This window comes from Eleutherodactylus coqui, chromosome 4, assembly GCF_035609145.1.
Source record: "Eleutherodactylus coqui strain aEleCoq1 chromosome 4, aEleCoq1.hap1, whole genome shotgun sequence".
NCBI lineage: Eukaryota > Metazoa > Chordata > Amphibia > Anura > Eleutherodactylidae > Eleutherodactylus > Eleutherodactylus coqui.
This window is the reverse complement of record NC_089840.1, coordinates 33,353,093-33,374,819: the sequence shown is the minus strand read 5'-3', so window position 1 is coordinate 33,374,819 and position 21,727 is coordinate 33,353,093. Positions and strand designations below refer to the sequence as shown.

The following is a 21,727-nucleotide window of genomic DNA, read 5'->3' as shown; positions in this document are numbered from 1 at the left end:
TCTTCGACATTAACTGATTAGCCTGTGCTGGCAGTCAGATCTGTATGACTTACACTACTGATGCATCTAAGTACAATGTACAGCAGGCAGTCAGAGCAGTGGTGCGGACATCTATGTCTCCAAGTCCTGAGGGTTGTTTTAATCCATCCCATATGTAATGGAGCCACTGAGTGCCAGTAGATGGGGAGACTGGAGATCCTGTTAGTCTAGTGCAGGTATCATCAGCCCATCAAGCGCCAATGTGTCCCAAGTGGATCTTGGACCAAGTGCCACTTTCACTTTTTCTGCATCCCCGGAAAGTTGTGTGGCGGAGCAAATTAGCTCCGTGCCCCTTCACCACACACCCTCCCAACTTTACCACTGCAGCACAGCTGCCTACTTCAGGTAGAGCTTGTCCTAACCTGGTACTAATTAGATCTCGGTAGCTACAATGGTAAATCTCCACCTCCATCTGTAAGGTTACCTAACCCTGCTCTAGTATAATAAAGTGGCAAGAAAAAGTAAGTGAACCCTTAGGAATTAAGGCTCCTTCGCATGAACGTAAATACGCAGCGTAATTTTTGATCTTTAAAAAAAAAAAAAAAAAGGCTGCAGCGTTTGGCACCAAAATCACCCACTGAAATCGATGCATGTGTGTAAATATGCACATATTACGCATAAATCTGTGTATTCGCTGCGTAAAAAGCGTATTTCGGTCAATTCACGGACTGAAATGTGCATAAACGCGCGTGAAAGAGGCCTATATAAGTAATACTGTACAGACAGTTGTATTGCCCATCCACAGTGCAGGGAGAGAAAGTAAGTGAACCTTTGGAGTAATGACTCCTCCAACAGCTACAGCTGACTAATGCCTTGTAACTCGCTGTGCCAATTTGTTTACCCTTTCAATTACTTTACAATGGGGTTTTCTTGTGTTTATAGAACAATAGTTTTTTTAATGGTTAACCCTTTCTAATCCATTATCTGACGTCCTCCAACATTCTGATTGAAGGCTGTACAGCTCCCATGTCGGAAGACGTCCAGCAGGGTATTCTTACTGTATATTACTGGCCGCTCTGTTGTCGGGGGCCTCTACGGCATGTCACACACTGCAATACTGGTTCTAGCCAGCAGATGGCGCCATTGTAAAGTGGCAGAAAGAGAAAGCTCCCTAGGAAACCCTGAATCCAAAATTGGATTGCAAAGGGTTGAAAAAGGAACCGGTTACAGCCTAACAGCACTATCACTTAAGGCCCGTTTACATGTAACGATTATCGCTTAAAATTCGTTCAAACTACCAAAAATGCACGATAACCGTTACATGAAAACACGGGCATCGGGCACTTTTCGTGTGAATGATGATTTTAAGGTGAACTTAAAATCCATCATTCAGCTAGTTAGAGATAAAGTATCTCTCACTAGACCGAAGGCTGTTATCTCCACGGGAGTTGGCAGATAACATTGTATTCACGAGCAGAACAATGCGAACAATGCAGCTGGGCTCTGCAAACCGCTCCTGGATGCCATTTTACATGCAAATGAAGATGATAAAGTGTTAATGGTCATTAACACTTTATGCAAATAGATTGCAAAATCTTTCAGTCGTTCGAAAGATTATCTTTGCGTGTAAATAGGCCTTTAGTTTATGGTGCTGTTAGGGAGCCAGATGTTTTTTTTTTCTCGCTCACCCGCTTCCTGGTTCCAGTGGTGTTCCCCTCTGAAGACTGCGTGGCGTAAAAGAAAAAGGACTCTTTTCAGAATCCCGGGCATGCGCTCTCCCATAGACTTACATAGGCATGGTTTCATGCTGGGGTGGAGTAGACATCATGAATACAAGCTATGGTGACGTGGACAACATGGCTTAGGTTGGCTTTGCTGCCTTAGTAGGCCTGGATGTCTTGTGATCACTGAGGAAACAATGAATTCTAAGGTGGGTCAAAACATCTTAAAGGAGAATGCAAGGGCAGCCGTCCATGAGCTGGAGCTGAAGAGATGCAACACAATGACCCAAAACGCTTTGGAATGACCACGTCATAGTCCTGACCTGAACCCTATGAAAATGCTGTGGCATGACCTGAAGAGGGCTGTGCACACAAGGCATCCCAGAAATACTGATGAACGGAAAACATATGGAATGGTCCAAAATTTCTCAACATCCTACCAATCTTATTTTTATCTACAGAAGACATTTGGAGGAGGAGACTGCTACTAAAGGAAAATCTACAGGTTATTACATTCAAGGGTTCACTAATTTTTTTTCTCCATGCACTGTGAATGTTTATGCAATGTGCTCAATAAAAGACATGAACGGTACAAGCATCTGTTATTAATTACACTGTGCTTGTCTATAATGGTGACAGATACAATCAGACCGCATTTTATAAGTCAAGGTAATTCCAAAAGGGTTCATTTACTTTTTCTTGCAACTGTATCTTGTGCTCCATGCACTAATTTTAGCCCATTTTAGCCATTCAAACCTACTTGGTCCTGTGCCCCCATGATCTCTCTCCCAGACTGGATACTCAGAAAACACAGAACAAAAGCCATTGTAGAACAAGAGCGTAGTGACGGAGTCCGGAGTATATGGGGAACCCTTCAGAGGCGGATTCCAAAACCAAAAAAAGGGAGCAAACTGTACAAGTCCCGTCCCGTATAAAGTCACATTTACCTTAAATGCCACTGTGTTTTTGGTGACATTGCTGAGCACAATGACACATTTCCTTTCTCCGCTTTCCTTGGATCCAAAATGCAATTCATCTGCGGGACTAACAAGAACAGAGCCATTAATGCAATGTCTACAAAAAAGGATAACTTTTTCTAATGAGAAAAGACAGATGTTGCATAATAGTTTATTACAGAACTTTCCGAAGGCTCATTTGCAAGGACAGAAAATGAAACCGCCCGAGCCCTTTGGGAATTTCGCCTTCAGAAGGTAACAGATGAAAACATCAACAGAAAGATGTGACTTTGGTGCACAAATGAGATACATCAGCAAAACGTTGGCCGTCGCCAGACGAGCCTCTGAAGACGGAACATGCTTGATGTCAGCACTTTAAGAGACGCGTTTCGCAATCTTCACAGCCACAAAAGTAATACCAATGAACCCAGGAAGCGAGCTGTGATCTTCTAACATACCTAATGTGCAGTAAAGGGCCTTTAAAAACGGTTGACGCTCTCCTGTTGTTTTTTGGCTTGGCGTCCGTCTTTTCGCCGTCGTCATGTTTGAAATGGTCTTCTGCGCTGTGTAACTGCAAGAGGAAAGGATGAAGGCGTTTTAGTCGGATCTGTTGTTCTACTTCGGCCCTTTTATCTTCTCGCTCCATTACAGACACATACACAAATTGCTTCCTCTGTACCCAGTGTAATCATAGGGTACAAAGAGCACAGCAATTTAGATTTGTCAAATCTCTGTCCGCTCCAGGATATGACACAACGCGGGACAGAAAGCAGAGCAGCATTAGGCTGCTCCGAGAAAAAGGTCTTGTTTTAAGTAAAGTTGCAAAAAAATGGAGATTTGGTGACATCAAAACCAAAAAAGCAACCATTTTTGTAATCGTGTGCAGCTCTGCATGGATACACATAGGTCTGCATAAGAGCTGTGTACAGCAATTTTTTTAGCAAGACTATTTGAAAAAGTTCTTAATAAAAAAAAAAAAAAAAAAAAGATTGGTGCAAAAGCGTATAGAAAAGATAATAGTATGGGGTCCTAAAGGGTCCTGCACCAAAATGGAGCTGCAGAACCGGCATTATTTTATTAAAAAAAACAAAAAACAATAAACTAAAAAAAAAAAAGGGGGAGATGTGGTGCTCCAATATTGTACAATAGGTGTATATTAAACATATTAAGGGGGTTTCAAAAGTCAGGTCCACCTGGAAAACCTTCTGAACAAAAAGAGATACGAGTGGGAAACTTTGTAGAACAAATAGATGGGTGGGGAAACATTTTCGGCATTATGGTGCTGCTTGTTGGCCAACCAGTGGTCTTGGATTCAGCCCAAGAAAGTTCAATGGAACAGGGGGTCATGGGATACATGCTTCAAGTGTAGAATATCAACAGAAATTGAGCGTTAGTCATTTTTCAATATCTGCAGCCATTTTTGAGTTAAGGATGACTTCATGCTAACCCTTTTCCAATCCACTGTCTGACGTCTTCCCACATTCTGATCGATGCTTGTACAGCTCCAATGTCAGAAGACGTCCAACAGGGTATTTCTACCGTCTATTGCCAGCCACTCCGCTGTCGGAGCCTCTGTGGTGCACACACACTGGTTTCAGCCAGCAGATGGCACCGTTGTATAACAGCAAAAAGAGAAAGCCTTTTAGGAAACCCTGAATCCAAAATTGGATTGAAAAGGGTTAATAAAGTGGTGTTTAATCACGTGGCATGGAAAACACTAAACACGTCTTTTTAGGTACTAGAAGATGCCATGAATATCCAAGGCAGAATGGAGATTGTCGAAACAATCCAGTTGAATGGAAACAGTAGAGGAGGTTGCATGGATCATTCCGTGGAGAGATGTTCAATAAATCTCCACTCATTACAGCGTATGTTAACCCTTTCCAATCCAATTTGTATCCTGGTTTTCCTAGGGGACTTACTCTTTTTCTGCTGTTATACAATGGCGCTATCTGCTGGCTAAAGCCAGTACTGCATGAGGTGACACGTTGGATAGGCTACAACAGCAGGGAGGCTGGCAATATACAGTAAGAGAACCCCGACGGACGTCTTACAACATCGGAGCTGTACAGCCTTAAATCATAATGTCTTCAGACGGCAGACAGTGGATTGGAAAGGGTTAAAAACCTAAATAGTTATTACTGCATGAGTTCGAGCAACTTGAAAAAATATTGATATGGTCCCACGTGTTTCGAGTGGCACACTCAAATTGCGTTGGTCCGTTTCAATATCTTTTTAAGTTACTATGAATTTTCAACTGAAGCAATAATAAATATTTTAAGTTTTTTTTAACATTAGAAGTGGCGGATGAATGTTGCCATATGGAGCTTTCAATCAACATCACCCAGTAAGGGCACAAATTGCCCAACAACTGATTCAAAAGTTATGAAAAACTGGTGGTGCCCGGGACCCAGACTTTTAAATCAGGGTGGTCCTGTATAATACACATCTGTAGGACAGAAGGGGGATGGGCGCAGAATACATTGGCCATCTTAACCCTTTCCAATCCACTGTCTGACATCTGAAGACATTCTAATTGAAGCCTGTGCAGCTCTGATGACGGAAGACGTCCGGCAGGGTATTCTTACCGTCTATTACTGGCGGCTTTGTTGTCGGGGGCCCCTGCAGCATGTCCCACAACGCAGTAATGACTCTAGCCAGCAGGCAGCGCCATTGTATAATGGCAGAAAAGAGAAAGCCCTTTGCAATTGGATTGCAAAGGGTTAAACTTCCCTCATACGGCGGTAGATCATAGAGAGTCTCACAAGAACACCCATATAATAATTCCATTAACACCCACATAATTTTGCCCGCATTACATACGCCTCACCTTTAGTGAGCAAAAGCCGTTAACACGAAGACACTTACTATGCATTTGCTCCACTGTGCCTTGTGAAGCTCAGTAGAACATGTATCGACATAAAGGTAGAAGAGGAAGATGCAGCAGCTTTTTCAACCGAGTTTATTACGGATTGAGCCCTATCCCTAGAGGAGAAATATTTGGGCCAGGCCCTTCAGAACAAATACATGTTGCAGTATGTGATAACGCAAAGCTGGGTGTATTCTATTCATGTGTGTACGGTGGTAGATCCCACTAGATTGGTCATTACACAATTAAGACCGCCAGTAATAGTCCACACGAATACTGCTCTACTATTGGAAGGTCCATGTGGTGGTCTGGTCATGGAGACTTTGCTGTAAATCTAACCACTGCCCCCCCCCCATGACTACAACATTGTTGGGCTCAAGCTTTAGGCTGCAAAAACCTAGGCCTATGCATACAAATTAAAGAAGTGCTATAACAACATTCCAGGTGATAATACTTCACCAAGAGCATAGAGCATTGTATGAAATAAGAGATCAAGAATAGAATATATATAGAAGTGAAAGACATCTAAAAAGATAAGTGAATAACCACCTTCTAGCCATTCTGGGGACTAGGAAGACATCCCCAACCCTACTCCCAACCAAAACACTGGAAGGAATCTTTTGTCATCTGTCACTTCAGAAGATGGGTCGGCTCTGTACACCCCTGGCAAACAGCTACTTTTGCTGGAGAAAGCCTAGTCAGCCGTTGCAGGATATGGCAGCCATTCGAATGAACAACCTTGTTGGATGGTAGGAGTCCACCAGAGCGGGAGACAGTCATTCTGGGTCATAGAGACGGGTCCAGAGTGAATTATAGGGTAATAGAGAAGGATATTCTGTTTAGGATTCTGATCCAGGTGGAAGGAAGACGCGAGGAGTGCTTCTTGCTCTGGAGGACCTAACCTGCTCTATCTGAAGGCCAAGTGTCATCAGAAAATGACCTATTATATAAGTCTCATTTTTGAGTTAAATATTTTAAAGAATGTTATATTTTAAACTTTTTTCTTAAATCGGCCATTTTCACCCTGACCCCAGAGCGTAATAAAAAGGCTGATAATTCCTGTTCTGTATAGAAAGCTTTGCAGCAGTCATCTCACTAACATCACTGGTAGGATTACAGTGAAAGGTAACATCTCTGTAGACGATGCAGGATTCCCCATTCACACTGCAATAATGTTAAAATATGGGGGGGTATGTAAGAGATTCCCTGTAACTCCGTCCCCCTCTCTCCTCGCTATGGGGGATTCCAAGGCTGTTGCACAATCGTCTACCATTGATTTCAATGGGACCTCGGTCCCATTGAAAACAATGGGCAATATTGCAGCTTTTTTGTATCACAGTGAGGCTTGAGTGAACACATCGCAAATGAATTGAAAATCATTGGTTTCATAATCATTCATTTTCACTCACTCTCGCAGCGCTAGAAAACCTATTGCCAGCGGGTAAGAGCAAGAATGAATATTTTTCTGTATCTGGTCTCAATTAATACATTTTTTTTTTTTTAGTGATACAGTTCCTTCAACAGCCCAATGATGCGAACGAACACTGCAATTCATAAATTCCCCTGTGGGGGTGCTGCAGGGAAACACATATAGGCAAGATTCTCCACAGATTATAGCTGAATATTGGGTTTATATTTTGTCATCCCCTTATTGTCAGGAGATCCTTCTAAAGAATAGAAATGGCTTAAAGCAGAACTAGTCCTAGTGGAGATCCAGAGAAAAGTCTACGATAATGCTCTGTGGGGAAAATACGTAAAATGGGTCTCCTCTAGAAGAATGAAAAAGGTCTCATGCAACACCCATAGGAGGCTACACTATTCTATACTCCAAATGGAATGGAAACAAATGGAATCCTTGTAAAAAGGACACTAAAGTGGTCTCCGTTTTACTAATACTAATGCAAGTAAATGGTTTTGTTCAGTGTTGTTTTAAGCAGCTGACATAATCCCACAGCAAAGTAAATAACACAGTGTGAACGCTCTTTAACCCTTTCCAATCCACTGTCTGACGTCTGAAGACATTATGATTTAAGGCTGTACAGCTCCGATGTTGGAAGACGTCCGTCGGGGTTCTCTTACTGTATATTGCCAGCCTCTCTGCTGTCGGAGCCTATCCAACGTGTCACCTCATGCAGTACTGGCTTTAGCCAGAAGATAGCGCCGTTTTATAACGGCAGGAAAAGAGTAAGCCCCCTAGGTAAACCAGGATACAAATTGGATTGGAAAGGGTTAAAGGGGTTCCGTCATTAAAAAAAATAATTCTATACTTACCTACTTCTTTCCCGGCAGTCTTCTTACCAGATCTTCTCCTGGCTCCTCCAGTCCCCCAGGGTCACTTCAGCGCAAGCTGGCCGGGATCCTCTTCTTCCGGTGATGCGTACCTTGCTGGCATTCTCCTTCCTGCAGGTCAGTGTACGCTATGTCACTGGTGCCTAGCAGGGAATGCTGAATCCTCGGTAGCCTGCTTTAGTGCGCATGCGCCGGGGCTCGCCTCTAGTGTTCATATAGTATGTGTAGCAGCGAGACCCCGCACTAAAGCAGGCTACAGAGGATTCGCAATTGACGTAGTGTACATTGCCCGCATTCTTCTTCCTGCAAGTCAATGTACGCTTCCTCACAGGAAGAAGAGGATCTGGCAGGCTTGCGGGGAGGTGACCCAGAGGACTGGAGGAGCCAGAAGATGATTGGCGAGGTGAAGATGTGGTAAGAAGACTGCCTGGGGAGGAATAGGTACGTACAGAATTTTTATTTTTAATGACAGAACCCCTTTAAGTTAATGTCCAACCCTTTAACGATCCTAGTAATATACTGAAGATGGCATTTCTATGTAATAGACAGTTTACACTGGACGATTACACTCAAAATTCGAACTAAATCAGCGATAATCATTCGGTATAAATGCAAAAAAAGTAGTCTACTATTTATTCCCTGTTCGTTAATCGCTGTCTCGCCAACTTGTCATCCAGTGTAAACACTCCCTGCTCAGCGCTACACATAGAAGGTGAAGTGCTAAGCGTTCCAGCGGTGAAGTCTGTCCGTCTAAACGTTCTGCACGAGAACTAATAACCTTAGCGGTGACGTCAGCGCTTGTGCAGTCGTTCCCCCGACTGTCTGCCCGTGTAAAAGGGACATTAGTCTGTGTCAACACTCAACGACTTGCCAGAAACACAAAATCCAACTACACACAAAGTGCAAAGAGCGCTACAAAAAGGTTTTCAATCATGTTTATTAGCAGTCAAGGGTTAATAAAAGAAAAACACAGAAGAGAAGGATTTTAAATGCATTTTTACTTGATTCTTAAGTAAAACATAAGTGAAAATGTAACAATAAGATGAATTACATTGTAACACATAAAAGAGTAGTAATCAGTCCAAGACGACCTAAAAGACGGGAACTCAACCTTAGACCAAGACTTGTATATAGGATTCTGTGCTCTCATCTACCTTATAAGTCAGTGGCGATGAAGGCTCCTAGATGGCCAAGTCTACCCACTAGAAGCCGGCGTAACAAGAAGCTAGTTATTAGCAGAAAATAATGCGATCATCATGTATAGAAGCTTTTGCTTTATGACACGTGTGATACAGCCTCATCGAAATCCGCATCTGACCCGATTTGTAGGGGTCATATTAAACCCTCTCCAATCCACTGTCTGACGTCTGAAGACATTATAATTTAGGGCTGTACAGCTCCGATGTTAGAAGACGTCCATCGGGGTTCTCTTACTGTATACTGCCAGCCTCTCTGCTGTTGGAGCCTATCCAACGTGTCCCCTCATGCAGTACTGGCTTCAGCCAGCAGATAGCGCCGTTGTATAATGGCAGTAAAAGAGTAAGCTCCCTAGGAAAACCAGGATACAAATTGGATTGGAAAGGGTTAAGACTCCATACAAAAAGTTGGAAGCAACCATGATGCGGCACCAATAGAAGTCTATGGAACCCTACTGTGCCCCGTTGAAACCAAGCTTCATCAGACTCTGCATATCCGGTGTATTACCCTCTGCAAGCACTGCGGTGTAGTGCGATTGCTTACTGCGCTGCACTACAGATTCTGTGTATGTCTGTCCTGTGCACGACCACTTGCTAACAGCCCCTCCAGGTGATGGTGGGACCCCCAGCTCATAACACTGAGCAATCTTTTCCGTGTCCTCCATATATTCTGCATCAACCCATCAGTCCATTATGTAGCATTGCCATTTTTATGTAAATTGTAATTTCCGAAGCGTCTGCAGAATCACCTGCACCGATAATACTGATAAACACCCGTTGACTATTTAGCCTTGACTTGCCACTCTCCATCCGTCCACCTGTAAGGATTAAACAAAAATTGGAATGGTTAATAGAATTAGAAGTTCTGAAGGTAATTGGCATCTACTTCATTCTAATGGGTATTTAGTACAACATGGACCGACCGTCGCAGAGTCATTCTCTGTAATACAATAAGTGCGACGCCGGGCATTAAGTAGGAACGGAGAAATGCTTTGTAGTTCTCCAGTGCCGTCAATGAGCCATTAATTATGAGGGACTGCAGCGGGTCAACGATTCAATCGACGTGTTCTGAAGGAGTCTACATCAGACTAGAGAGCGGATTCAAGTAGATGTGGAGATGGAAATGTCACAATAGCAGAAAAAGATGCTGCGATTGTTACTGGGACTCTAAACTAGTCAAGTAGAAAAATGCAATTTAAGACATGAGCAAGCAAGACGCATTAGATTTCCAGAAGCTGCACTTCAAAATTAGGGTTGTAAATGCAATTACACTTCTCGAAAGAGGTACAAAAAATAAGTACAAAAATACTGCCTCTAAACAAATGGCCAAAGCCAAACAAGAACCCAGGGATTTCTTGCGACAAAAGCCCCTTTGTACGTTGTTGGTTCTCTGATCAGTGGGTTGAGATACCCGATGGCTATAATATAAGATCAGTACATTAGACTGCAGTGTGGCCGGCTTCAGTTATGTGTAACCTGTGCGGTTGCATAGGGCACTGGCCACCAGCTGGTAGGGGTCGTCAGGTGGATGTCGGCTGTGGGCAATCTCACTCCTATAGAGCCACCTGGTCAGATCTTTGTAGTAACATCTCGTGGATCTACACGAATTGTCCTCTTCCTGGCTCCGTCTCCTCCCCTTCGATGTTCTGCTGTAAGCCCACTAGTGCCCTGACAATACAACCACTTAGGTTTTCTACTGTATTTATGTTATGAGCTTGATTCTGGGGCTGTATGTATGTTACGAGCTTGATTCTGGGGCTGTATGTATGTTACAAGCTTGATTCTGGGGCTGTATGTATGTTACGAGCTTGATTCTGGGGCTGTATGTATGTTACGAGCTTGATTCTGGGGCTGTATGTATGTTACGAGCTTGATTCTGGGACTGTATTTCTGTTATGAGCTTGATTCTGGGGCTGTATTTCTGTTACGAGCTTGATTCTGGGGCTGTATTTCTGTTACGAGCTTGATTCTGGGGCTGTATTTCTGTTACGAGCTTGATTCTGGGGCTGTATTTCTGTTACGAGCTTGATTCTGGGGCTGTATTTCTGTTACGAGCTTGATTCTGGGGCTGTATTTCTGTTACAAGCTTGATTCTGGGGCTGTTTTTTTGTTACAAGCTTGATTCTGGGGCTGTATTTATGTTATGAGCTTGATTCTGGGGCTGTATTTATGTTATAAGCTTGATTCTGGGGCTGTATTTATGTTATGAGCTTGATTCTGGGGCTGTATTTCTGTTATGAGCTTGATTCTGGGGCTGTATTTATGTTACGAGCTCGATTCTGGAGCTGTATTTATGTTATGAGCTTGATTTCGGGGCTGTATTTATGTTATGAGCTTGGTTCTTCCCACTTAAAGCCAAAGCTGAAAACTGCTAAAAAGGGGCAGCGCTGACTCTGCAGGACACAGTTCATCTATTTACGAATGGCGGCATTTAACCCCTTAATGACATGGCCTATTTTGGTGTTGAGGACCAAGCTCTTTTTTGGTATTTTTCCATCTCCGTTTTTCAAAAGCCATAACTTTTTTATTTTTCCGTCGACGTGGCCATATAAGGGCTTGCTTTTTGCGTGGCGAGCTGTAGTTTTTATCGGTGCCACTTTTGGGTACATAGACTATATCGTAAAATTCTTTTTTTTTTTTTTTATGACAACGGAGAAAAAACGCATCAATTCTGCCATAGATTTTTTTTTCTTTTTTTTACAGCGTTAATCATGCAGCATAAATGACACACTAAATTTCTTCTGCGGGTCGGTACGGTAACAACGATACCAAAATTGTTATTTTTTTTAGGTTTTTACACTTTTTTGCAATAAACCCCCCTTTTTTTTTGGAAATCTTTTTTTTTTCTCTATGGCTGCATTCAAAGTCCTGTAACTTTTTTGTTTTTTTATGTACGGAGCTCTATAAGGGCTTATTTTTTGTGAGACCAGCTGTAGTTTTTACTGGTACCATATTGGGGAATGTACAGCTTTTTTGATCACTTTTATTGCATTTTTTGGGAGGCAAAATGCTAAAAATTAGCATTTTGCCTCTGTTTTTTAGCGTTTTTTTTTTACGCTTTTTGTCGTACAAAATAAAAAGTGTGTTCAACTTTTTGTACACGACGTTACGGACGTGTCAATACCCAATGTGTGGGGTTTTAATTTTTTTTCCCTTTTTTTATGCCAATATTAGAAAAAGCATAAAAAAAGGGTTTTTTTAACATTTTATTTTACATTTTTCTTTTTTTACACTTTTCTTTTTTTTTTTTTACACTCTGAGGGACTTGCAGCACTGTGCCTATGATCGCTGTTATAAGGCATGGCAGAGCTACTGCTCTGCCATGCCTTATCGCTTGTACAGCGATTATAGGCACAGGCAATACAGGATGCCAGTGTCTGGTGTCCTGTTGCCATGGTGACAGGCCGGGCTCTTGCGATGACATCGCGAGTTCCGGCCGGAGACACAGAGGGAGTGCGGTCCCTTTGTGAACTCTTTCCCTGCCGCAATCTACTTAGATCGTAGCAGGGAAGGGGTTAACAGCGGGGGGCGCATCTCCGATGCCCCCCCGCTGTTGCAGCGGGACGCCGGCTGTGACTGACAGCCGGCTCCTGCTGCGGGATCTTATGTGATCTCGCGCTATCCCCAGGACGTACCGGTAAGGGGTTAATACTGTGTTTCGCCATGGTGCAACTGCTGGGGAGTTGACCAGGGAACTTCTCCTGACAAATCCATCTGTTTGCTAGGGATATTATGAAAGGATTGCAGCAGAACCTCTCCAAATAAAGGGGTTGGCTGTCAGGAGACAACCCCTTTAAACTGCCCATTACATTAGACTCTAGTACTATATGGAGGTTAACGATACTACTAACATGTAATGAAGCCATCCCCACAGCCTGCTTCAGCAGCGAGGTGACAAGTCAGACTTCTTGGTTGACAGAAGTAAAGTATCAGTTGAGTCATTACCGTCTGTTTCTCGTCACACGCCGGCCTTGTCACACGCTCCGCTGTGCACATCCTCTTCTTCCAGACCATCAGGCGCACCGCGGACAAGATCGATATCTTGTAACTGTAACACAAAATACAGGAATCTGAAATATGTAAAAATCAGATGCCGATTTTGTAAGAAAAAAAGTTTAAAGGAAAAAAAAAATATTTTTTTTTTCTGGAGACTTACAGTTTGCAGCAGCAGAGATTTGCGTCCCGGGCAGAGGCAGATACAGAGCAGAGACAGCACAGCAGGGTTAGATGTAGCAGTAAAGATGAAGCAGGTGCGGCGCCGTTTTCCTCTTTGGCCCCGTCCGGCTCAGCCAGCCCTCCTCTTCACGAGAGCGGAAACAGATTATCCGGAGTCAGGAGAATCATTTTATACACTTTGTTCGCGCTCCACACATGCGTTATTAAGAGTGATTAAATAGTTAGTCCAACAAACGGTGATCGGTGTTACTGTGTTAGCAGGTAGGCGAAGCCCCCGTTTACGGAGCGGCGCGGCTGCCGGATATTGTGTGCATGCAACGCGCTTCACGAATGGTAACCGCTTTGGCTGAGGAGGCCAAAAGGCACAATTGGAAATAATGAGACTTTAATAACGATACAAAGTATGCATAAAATCATCTTCAGAACCCACAGAAGCAGAGCAGAGAGGTAATCTAATAAATAAGAAGGAACATCCAATGGATCTTTACTCCAAGCAGCTCAAAGGAGGAAATAATAAGAAAACACTGTGCGCTCCCGATGCGTATCCTGCCTATTATACACATTATACACCCGCCGCACGGAAAATAGGAAGGTTTTTTTTTTCTCTTTTATAGCCATTAACACTTTCCAATCCAATTTGTATCCTGGTTTTCCTAGGGGGCTTACTCTTTTTCGGCCGTTATACAACGGCGCTATCTGCTGGCTAAATCCAGTACTGCATGAAGTGACACGTTAGACAGACTCCGACAGCAGAGAGGCTGGCAATATACAGTAAGAGAACCCCGACGGACGTCTTCCAACAACAGAGCTGTACAGCCTTAAATCATAATGTCTTTAGACTTCAGACAGTGGATTGGAAAGGGTTAATGTTTCCAGAAAATTGATTATCTCTTTGCATCTTTAGACTCTGCTGGCGTCTTCTACAACAATGTACGGATCTTCTTCTCCTCTTCAATGCCTGCAAAATACTCGTAAAAATGCCAGTAGTGATCAACTGCCTGGAAATCGTTCAATGGGAATGGTTTCCCCAGATAACACCCGGACCCTGGAAGTACCGACGGACCCCAAGTGTGATATCAAGTATCGCCAGGGTAACCGGCCACAATCTAGAACTCAAGTCTTCTTTCCTAGTTCCCATTCCTAGGAGCAGGGTGCTGCACACGTCTTCCACTAGAAGCACTTATACGTTTCCGACAGACTTTGGGGGGGGGGGGGGGGGGGGGAGATTATTAAGAATGGCATATTAAACGCCGGTCTTAATATAACTTCCGGTGGCACGCGATGTGCCTCGTACACGGAGGGGCGCAGCTCTTCATGTATTTAGGCATATACATAACTGTGTCCATCTGTGATGGCCATCACCCCTCCTGACAAGTCCCATGCAATATTCGTGAAAGTGCAGACATAGTATTCCAATGAAGACACACGACAGAAGTCTAGGGAAACAGTGATAAAGATATACAGATATCTGCATTATAATATCTAATCGCTTCTATCATCGAGACCTCCAGGAAGCCTGGAGCCTAAACGCAAAATCCAAGACGTCTCCGTAGACTCTCATTATGTAACTTAATGGGGTTTAGCTTTTCTGGTTTTAATTAACCTGCAAGAGGAGGACACGGCTATTGATGAACAAAGAGGCATCTCGGATTTTGTGCTCCGGGTTCCCAAGGGGTCTTAATTCTAAAAATGGTTATATATTATCAATGTATCAGTTCCCACAATTACAGTGTGAACGCCTAAAAAAACAAAGTAACTTTGAGCCGTATCTGTATTTACCTTTCCTTCCTCTTGCGATGTTCCCCATATCAACCGGACCGACACCGGCCGCCCGCAGAGTGGTTGACCCACCAGGTATTTTACCGATGCAGTAAGCAGCCTCATTCATGGCCATCCTGGGCTGCGGATTGGACACCCCTGTACTACATGGTGAGGGCTGGAAGGCTAGAAGACCAGTGCACTGATCTTGTGTGATATAACAGCCCGTTTGGGCAAAACCGGTTGCCGAGAAGAGACTTTGCAGCCACTAAGGCCGCCGAGACTTCTTCAAAGTGGACCGTCATCTCTGAATGTATTTAAGCTTTGAGATACAATGTTGTTTTTATAGTGTTTCAAGAGCAAAACCAGCGTGGCGCCGCGTACGGCGAGGACTGAGAACTCAAACTAGACGACGAGAGGAGATTCATGTAGCATATAGTGAAAAGAGGCGAGCTGGGATACACCGATCGCTGCTCCTCATGGGTTAATTATTGGGGTAAAATATGCAGAACTGAGAGGAAACAAAAAAACATAAAAGATTTCCCTGACACAACGGTCGTACCTTTCTAGGCTTCAGTGCGCTCTCCTCAGAGTCCACGGTGTCCCGGGTGTCCAACTCGCTCTCGTCTTTGCTCTCCAATTCATCCTCACAAGATGCTGGTCCATTTTCACAAATTGGAGTTTGGAAATCATCATCGGGTAATGGCGGGTAGCTATATTTAAAGGGATCCTTCAGGACAAAAGATATGAGGGCTCAGGGTCTGGTAGGGCGCCGCAGGCTTTTAGTGCATCTCACTTTAAACAAAGCGCAAAAGACATTTCTAAAAGATAGTAGCCCGATAAACCAACATTAATTGGGTGCTCCGAAAGAAACAGGACTCCTGCTGCTGTCCTAGGTCATTAGGACATATTAGACGTTTTTAACCCCTTCCCTCTACAGGACCTAGACATACTTTTTATCCTGCAGGCAAAATGCTATAAAAAAAAAAAATAGAAAAAAAAAAATGTAAATTTTAAGAAAAAAGAACAAAAATAAATAGCTTTTTTGTTCATGTTGCCTCCTAAAAAATGCAATAAAAAAGTGAACAAAAAGCCCAAAATGGTAGCAAAAAAACCCCTAAAGCTTGTAATGCAAAAACAGGACCTCAAGGAGCTCCATCAATGAAGAAAAGGGTTTTATTGTGCAAAGTGGAAAAACCAACCTGCCCAATATCTTGGCATAGGATTTATGCTACATGATCAATGCTGTAAAGAACAGACAACAGAGGCAGGATTGATTGTTCTTTCTCCCTGCCCTCCAAAAAAAGTGAATTAAAGTTATGCAACACATTATATGTACCCAAAAAACAGTAGCAATAAAGAGCTTGTCATGTAAAAAACACGACCCCATATAACCCTGTCGATAGGAACATTATGGCTTCTGAGATGTGGAGCTGAAAGTCGCCCCAAAGTCATTGCACCCTTAGGCCCAAAAATGGCCATGCGACTAAAAGTTAAAAAAGTTTAGTTCCACTGTAAAAAAAGTTACGGCAACACCCCAGGCACGTGCGAAGAAGAGGGTCCATTATGTCCTCTGATCCGATGATGGGAGCTCGTAAATTCGGATGGGTAAGGAAACCCCACAGCTCCGTGCTCTTCATACATAGAAGTTGGGAAGGCATTGGTGGACGACACAAAACAGTCCTCAAACTTCTTACAACTAATTAAACAAGTGTCTCTTGCACAACTTACCGTTCCTCCCATGTGTGGCAGTAAGTATTCTGCGCTGATGTAGTCTTGAATCTCACTCCGGTTGACGAACTTCAGCATGTTTATGGCTTCCGGACCGAGCCAGCCCTTTACGATTTTAAAAGCAGCTAACAGAAAAAATAAGGATGGGTTGAAGCATCTTCTCATGTACAAGACAGACATTATTGTGCTCACTTACTAAGCGAGGGTCAGTCTATGGTCAGACGCATGATAAATGTATATATATGAACTGGAGGGTTAGAGAAGCATCCCTGCCGCACTACACTGCAACTGCAATGTAAAGTCCTTGAATGTCAGGACCACAAGACTAGAAGAAGCCTTGCTAATTACAGAACCTCTATACAAGTATGGAGTCAGTCCCCGCTGACCATCCCTACAGAGGTCCGATCATAGAGAACTGTGCAGATGTTCATAGCTGCGGTTCTCTCTCCTTCCCAGTTCTGATTATGTTTGACCCATTGCAGGCCTGTAGAAAAGCTAAACGTGATGTATGATGGGAGCCTGAGAAGGTGAGAAAACCACCTGTCCAACACTTACCTGCCCCTTGGTGGTCTAAGGTTATTACCCTACACCTCCACGGAGTCATATATTAAAGGGATTGTACCCAAAATAACTATTACCTATCCGCGGGATAGGTGATAAAAGTGAGATCACTGGGAGCCTCGCTGCTGAGACCCCCACGGATCCCAAGAACGGGGGAACCTGTGTTCCTTCTCATGTGTGAAGCCACTCCATTCATTTTCAGTGGGACTACTGGTGACAGCCGAGCGTTTGTACTCACCTATTTCCGTCAGCCCCATTGAAATGAATGAAACGTTGTCTACGACCATCGTTCCATTTAATCTGATTTCACTGCAGGTGGGAGAAGCGACGTCAACGTAACAAAAAATGAGGGGGAAGCGGGACCCATTTTTGAGGGGTGGCCGGGGGTCTCAGTAGAGAGACCACCACCACCTATTATACTTTTATGAATTATCCTATGGATAGTTGAAAAGAGATAATTCTCATACAACCCCCTTAACCTTGTCTTTTATCTTAGAGCAAGAGAGTTGGGGTTATAACTCAAGACCACCAGTGAAGCAAATATTAACCTCTTCCATCCCAGACCAACAAGCTGTTATTACCTTAAACCACAAGAGAATGTAAAACCTGCTGCAACAACGAAGAATAAAAGAAACACTCACCATTCATTATCCAAGGCATTTCAAATATCACAATCTTTGCTGGAAAGAGATAAGAAAGAGTTAAAGAATTACGTAATAATATTTTATTGCTGGGTCTTTAATATGACGGTTTGGTTAGATGATTCTTACTAAACATGCTGAAGGGCCGCCCCGTTAAAAATATAATTTTCCATCATTGCCCCCTCACCTGATTGCCCGTCTCCTCTTTGCAGCTAATTCTCTGCAGTGCAGCCCCCTGTCTGATGCTTATCAGGCAACATCATGATGGTGAGATTTTTTTTTTTTCACTTTCAATCAATCCCATGATGCATCAGCCCAGCACTAGTTAAGGCTATGCCATTTTTTTTCCTTAGCAAAATTAGCTACTAAAGATCTCATTAGTGTGAAAATGAAAGCTCCTGCTGTATGCAGATGACAGGAGGAGCGCTGTTATCTGCAAACAGCTACTTTGATCTCTGAGCCGTCGGCTGATTTTTAGCTTTTGAGCAACAATCGTTGTGTCTAAATGGGCCTTTATGTCATTTTAAAACAAAACAGCAGTTTGACTTTGGGTTCGGGAATACTGAAATTTCAGTTAGCACAATATTTACCATATATCACGTGGTGAACGGCGTAAAACTATACTGCAAAAAACAATGGTGAAATGGCTTTTTTCCTCCAATGCTTTGTAGCAAAACAGTAAATGTACATCATATGTACTCAAAATAGGTTGCTATAAAATCTAGAACTGGTCCTGCACAGTACAAGGGGGCATACAGCTACAAAATAAAAAAAATTATAGTCCTGGAACACAAAAGGGTAAATAATTCACTGGTTCTTAAGGCTAAAATTAGTTAAAAAGGCAACTAAATTCTATGCCAAATATATTTATATAATGAATGCAATGTCTTAAAAGAAAAAAAACGGCACTTTCGGGTGGGTTTTTTCCAAATTTAATGTGACTTTTGGAGGTTAAAGGGACAAAATCACCCAATCTAAACAGGACTATGGGGGCGGCCATCTTTACAGCAGTTTCATGGGCCATTCACACGGGAGACTGTTCTGGGCATGCTGTGTGACCCCCGTGGAGGCGATTGTGCAAGGAGAGGAGTGGATAGTCACAGCTTATAACTATTGTGAGTCGTGGATCCTCTGTTACCTACATATAGGCGTCACCTGTCAGTGTAATCCTGCCTGTGATATTAGTGAGATGACGGATGCAAAACTTTCTCTACAGATCGTGAAGAGACCGACCGAGTATCTAAAATGCTGCGTTTTTCACACTGATCTCAAAGACCACTGGAGTCTGTGTGAGAAATGCAGGATTTTTTTTTTTTTTTCTGTTATATAGATTGAAAAAAAAAAAAATCACTAAAAATTATTAAAAATATGTTGAACATAAACATGTGATTTATATAAAATAGGTCATCTTCTGATGACACATTAAGCCAGATTTACTTACAGTATATAAAGCGACCCATAAATATGGGGTTGTCCTGAGGAGATCGAGAGTCCGTCTCTCAGACCGCCCGCTATTAGTTGGAATGCCCCAGACCACCCACCTTCGTAACTGCATGCTCAGCCGTATACTAACCCCCAACTTTACAAGTCAGACCCGCAGCGATCAGAGAATTGTTGGGCAGTAGGGATAAGCGAACGTACACGTTTAGGGCGATTTCGCAATCGAGCAGCGCTTTTTTCAAGTAACTGACTACTCGGGCGAAAAGATTCGGGGGGCGCCGTGGTGGAGCGGGGGGTAGCAGTGGGGAACAGGATGGGGGGGGAGCTCTCTCTCCCCCCCCCTCTGCAACCCCCCGCGCCCCCCGAATCTTTTTGCCCGAGTAGTCAGTTACTTGAAAAAAAAGCAGTGCTCAATTGCAAAAATCGCCCTAAACGAGTACGTTCGCTCATCTCTATTGGGCAGCCTTCAATAGAAAAAGGCATTCTCCTGATGGGATTATCATTACAGCCGGAGCAAAACAAGATTTATCCTCCAGTTGCTAAAACTAGCTGTGATCAATCTCTTTTGCAAACAGATGAGATATAAGAAGGTGGGGGGGTCTGTACGCCTGTTCAAGCCCAGCGATAACACAGACCAGAATAGGATACGCGAGGAAGCATCCCCCTACAATGCTGAAGTCAATGGGGAAGATGCTGGAGAGCTCCTAAGTGTAACCCCACACGTTACCTATTTGTCCACTTGTATACTACTAGGGCCAGTTTCACATGGCCAAGAATTGCGCGCAAGATTTGTGTGCTGCGAGACGCCCAAATGTGAACCCCATTCTTGTGACTGGGGTCATACATATGTGCGATGTTTTTTCCTCCACATCTCATCAGGAAAAAACATGGCGGCAAATCTTATCTCTGGGCGTTGCATCGCATTGTGCATGGTTTCTGGGATACTAGTATATCACATATATACTAATCTGCACACGCACATACTACTTACACAGGTATCTGGGATATACTAGTATATCACATGTATACTAATCTGTACTCTCACCTACTACTTACACAGGTATCTGGGATACTAGTATATCACATGTATACTAATCTGTACTCACACCTACTACTTACACAGATATCTGGGATACTAGTATATCACATGTATACTAATCTGTACTCACATACTACTTACACAGGTATCTGGGATATACTAGTATATCACATGTATACTAATCTGTACTCTCACCTACTACTTACACAGGTATCTGGGATACTAGTATATCACATGTATACTAATCTGTACTCACATACTACTTACACAGGTATCTGGGATATACTAGTATATCACATGTATACTAATCTGTACTCTCACCTACTACTTACACAGGTATCTGGGATACTAGTATATCACATGTATACTAATCTGTACTCACATACTACTTACACAGGTATCTGGGATACTAGTATATCACATGTATACTAATCTGTACTCACATACTACTTACACAGGTATCTGGGATACTAGTATATCACATGTATACTAATCTGTACTCTCACCTACTACTTACACAGGTATCTGGGATACTAGTATATCACATGTATACTAATCTGTACTCTCACATACTACTTACACAGGTATCTGGGATAGTAGATCTTGAAGCAGTTGATTACAAAGCGAACAAAGTCCATATCCTGAAAGAGAACAACAAGGTAACATTTCATCAGGAAGGCTTCATTTACTTCACAAAAGAAAAGTGGAGGCAAAAACTTTTGTAATTTGTTGCTCTTAACCCAGGGGGTTATGTTTCTCCTTGTGGAGAGCACCAGAAGGGTGTAGAGAGTCTTCTAGACCGCGCAATGCACCCTGGGAAAAAGCCATGCAAATAAGTGACGGAATAATCCTTCACTGCACCAACATACGCCAGACCAGAGTACCCATGTACAGACAGCTGATTCGGTGTTCCTGCCCCTCATCAGTGCACAGTAGGGATCAGGTTGGCTGGGTGAGCGGGCGAGTCCTGGGAGGGGATGACGAATCTCCATGTGGAGAACACAACAAGGGTGTAGGGAGTTCAACACAACAACGTCCAGGCTCAAACCTGGCGACCGGATTGTGCTGAAAAGGGAGCAGAAAAATGAGCAGATCTTATGCTAATTGACATCAACCAGATTGACAGCCGGCAGTAACGGGAAGAAGTGACCAGAAAAATAAGGAAAAAAAACAGAAAAGAACTAGTAATCCTTAACTACCTCGCATGGAAAAGTGGCCTTTACATGCGACTCTCTCTGCTCATGGCCTCCACATCCGCTTATGTCCTGAAATGTTAAACTGTGGACTATTTACTGCAGGATGTCTAACTGCCCCACTCATGAAATCGGCAAGGACTGATTACACTGGGGAACACAATTTTTGGTGACCGAG

General features: G+C 43.2%; 1 protein-coding gene and 1 long non-coding RNA gene across 2 annotated transcripts in view; both read right to left on the bottom strand.

The window, feature by feature from the left end:
* Window positions 1-21,727, bottom strand: part of MOSPD2 (motile sperm domain containing 2) — a 74,191-nt gene that overhangs the window by 6,060 nt on the left and 46,404 nt on the right. Inside the window, exons 6-11 of the mRNA XM_066599187.1 lie at window positions 20,937-20,997; window positions 17,878-17,916; window positions 16,676-16,800; window positions 15,507-15,674; window positions 3,115-3,227; window positions 2,648-2,744 (exon numbers count right to left, since the gene is read on the bottom strand). Of these exons, the coding sequence (XP_066455284.1) occupies window positions 2,648-2,744; window positions 3,115-3,227; window positions 15,507-15,674; window positions 16,676-16,800; window positions 17,878-17,916; window positions 20,937-20,997 (603 nt within the window). The remainder of the gene's footprint in view (window positions 1-2,647; window positions 2,745-3,114; window positions 3,228-15,506; window positions 15,675-16,675; window positions 16,801-17,877; window positions 17,917-20,936; window positions 20,998-21,727) is intronic.
* LOC136625176 (uncharacterized) lies at window positions 9,810-14,392 on the bottom strand. Its single transcript, XR_010792512.1, has 3 exons — window positions 13,167-14,392; window positions 12,956-13,058; window positions 9,810-9,828 (listed from the first exon to the last, which is right to left on the bottom strand). It is a non-coding gene; the product is annotated as an uncharacterized lncRNA (long non-coding RNA).